Here is a 2,500-nt window from a genome sequence, read left to right as displayed (position 1 = left end):
GTTTGAGATGTCTGACAGCAGAGCCAGGCCAGCCCTCTGGTTTGAGATGTCTGACAGCAGAGCCAGGCCAGCCCTCTGGTTTGAGATGACTGACAGCAGAGCCAGGCCAGCCCTCTGGTTTGAGATGTCTGACAGCAGAGCCAGGCCAGCCCTCTGGTTTGAGATGTCTGACAGCAGAGCCAGGCCAGCCCTCTGGTTTGAGATGTCTGACAGCAGAGCCAGGCCAGCCCTCTGGTTTGAGATGTCTGACAGGCAGGCAGCTGTTGTTAAATAATGCTGTTTTGTGACATTTATACAACTTGAAATTGTAGATAATCAATGTTTGGTGAACATTTGTTCGTGTTTTATAAAGAAATAAATAGTTTTAAGATGAGTAAATATATATTGTTTGTTGTTTATTCACACATGCTCACAAATTGATTAAGAAGTTATGACAAAGTGTCCGCTACTGCAGACACGGTAAACCAAATCTGCTCATAACCTTTCCCCAAGGATAACGGCCCGTAGCCTTACTCCCCCGGTAGGTGGCGCACCATTTTGGCTCGAACCGGAAACCAACACTGCAGTCAGTTTCTCCTTGGCTTGTATTGGAATGGGTCAGAGAGAGACACAAACTGCGCTCAGATTTTTTTCCATTTCGCCGTTATTAAACGTTTATAGAGTTCACAAAAGAGCAAGAGGATTTGTGCAGTGAGGCACCACAAAAAGCGGAGGATGAAACGCGATGTCAGAATCCTTTTACTAGGGGAACGTAAGTAGCTATCTTGGCGGCTAACTAGGCACATTTACCGCTGCCAGTACGCCAACTTTAGCTAACCCGCTAATGTCAGAAAGACCAAAAGCTATAGTTTTAAAAGATGGGGAACATAGCTGTTCCTTCAGCATTTTAAAGATATGCCAGTTGCATATCATGTATGTGTTGGTTCGTATTCGGGGTATTCTCAAAATATTTGCTTCTGTCGCATCTTTGCTCACGTTGCAGAACGTATCTAACCGATACTGCCTGTCAACACTTTTTAACTAGCGGTCCCGCTGCTAAAATAGTTTGGAAGCTGTCGGACAACTTAGTTGCTTAGCAAAATGTGTTTATTTATTGAGATATCTCTGTCAGAATTTCGATGGGGAGTCTCTTGGTTGTTAGTAAACAGCTTGTTGGGCATTCTCCGTTTTCTCAATATTAATATGTCATTATGTCCAGGCTGTAGCTAAATTGCACCTGTATAAAGTATACCTATACCTATACCTAAATCACCTATGAATGGATACCTTTCCTCTACGGTAATTCACCTTTCACATGACACGGAAGTTAGTCATTTGAGTTGATTTTGTACAGCCGTATGCACATTGCAATAACATCGTTTTACTGTCCTCTTCTCACTGTCTACTTTTGATCTTGATTACTCGGTTATGATTCTGACCTACTGGAGAATACTAGCCCGATAGAGACAGGTGATTTGTTGTCTCGGATGGAACCGCAATCATGTTTTAATTATATAAAAATAAACCATTAATATGAGTTTTTGTCTTTAAGCGCTCTCAATGTTGCTTCACTTTGGGTAAAATCTATCGACTGCATTCCAGATGATGAAGTCAGAGCTATTCTGTTTGAACTCCTGCCGTGTCTATAGTTCGCTATGTTCCTACTTGCCTTTCATGGTTGTTTAACATCCTGATTTTCCTAAATGTCTGTCCACATACACTCAGTAAATGTGAGCGAGAAAGTGTTGAAGATATTTAAATGTGTCTCTGTGACATTATCAGGACGGTTTGCCGCGGGCTGGTTAAATATCAAATAGGTATGAGGCGATAAGACGCCGTAGAGTCAGGCTCATCACAGAGTCCGGCAGCGCGTGTACGTGTGTGTACGTGCAGACAGGCGTTCCTGCCCTCACTGTCAACATCTATTCGTCCACCCGTTTATACGTCTTCCTTTCATTCGCAATGAAATAGATCAGTTATTAACTATGGAACGCTCTTTTAAAATTCTCTTTCTTTCTGTCATCTTACTCCATGCCCTCGCTGTCTGGCTTGGGCAAAAGGGTCTTAACGCTTTTGCATAGTGAAGAGACAGTGGACACTACAGTAGTAACACATGTATTCAAACATGTCGCTAATCAAACTGCATCACTTTAGCTTTGTCCAGACACAGGTTTATATTCCTGTATATGCATCCCACATTTTAAAAACCAGTATAAACAGACTGAATCCTCAATGCTATTCTAACTGCCTCTGTTTCCCCGCCCTCCCCTGGATCTCTCTCTCCAGCCAAAGTGGGGAAGACATCTCTCATCATGTCTCTGGTTGGGGAGGAGTTTCCTGAACAGGTCAGTCATCTCATTTGCATATTCATTTGGTTACTGAACAGTTTAATCTGATTGGTGCTATATTTTCATATTTAGATTGGGTTCGGCTGGACTCTGCAGTCTGCACACACAACCACAACTCTACACACACTCCCACAACTATACACACACAGCTACAACTCTACACACACTCCCAC

General features: G+C 42.9%; 1 protein-coding gene across 7 annotated transcripts in view; it reads left to right on the top strand.

The window, feature by feature from the left end:
* Positions 1 to 614: 614 nt before the first annotated feature.
* The window catches only part of rhot2 (ras homolog family member T2), a 17,429-nt gene continuing 15,543 nt past the window's right edge, over positions 615 to 2,500 (top strand). For all 7 annotated transcript variants that reach the window (XM_030768418.1, XM_030768416.1, XM_030768417.1 and 4 more), the window contains exons 1-2: positions 615 to 751; positions 2,266 to 2,324. In XM_030768418.1, coding sequence (XP_030624278.1) covers positions 715 to 751; positions 2,266 to 2,324 — 96 coding nt within the window. In that variant the 5' untranslated portion in view covers positions 615 to 714. The remainder of the gene's footprint in view (positions 752 to 2,265; positions 2,325 to 2,500) is intronic.

This window comes from Chanos chanos, chromosome 3 (assembly GCF_902362185.1).
Source record: "Chanos chanos chromosome 3, fChaCha1.1, whole genome shotgun sequence".
NCBI classification, from domain to species: domain Eukaryota; kingdom Metazoa; phylum Chordata; class Actinopteri; order Gonorynchiformes; family Chanidae; genus Chanos; species Chanos chanos.
The sequence above is the reverse complement of the archived record's forward strand: the minus strand, read 5'-3'. Positions and strand labels throughout refer to the sequence as shown.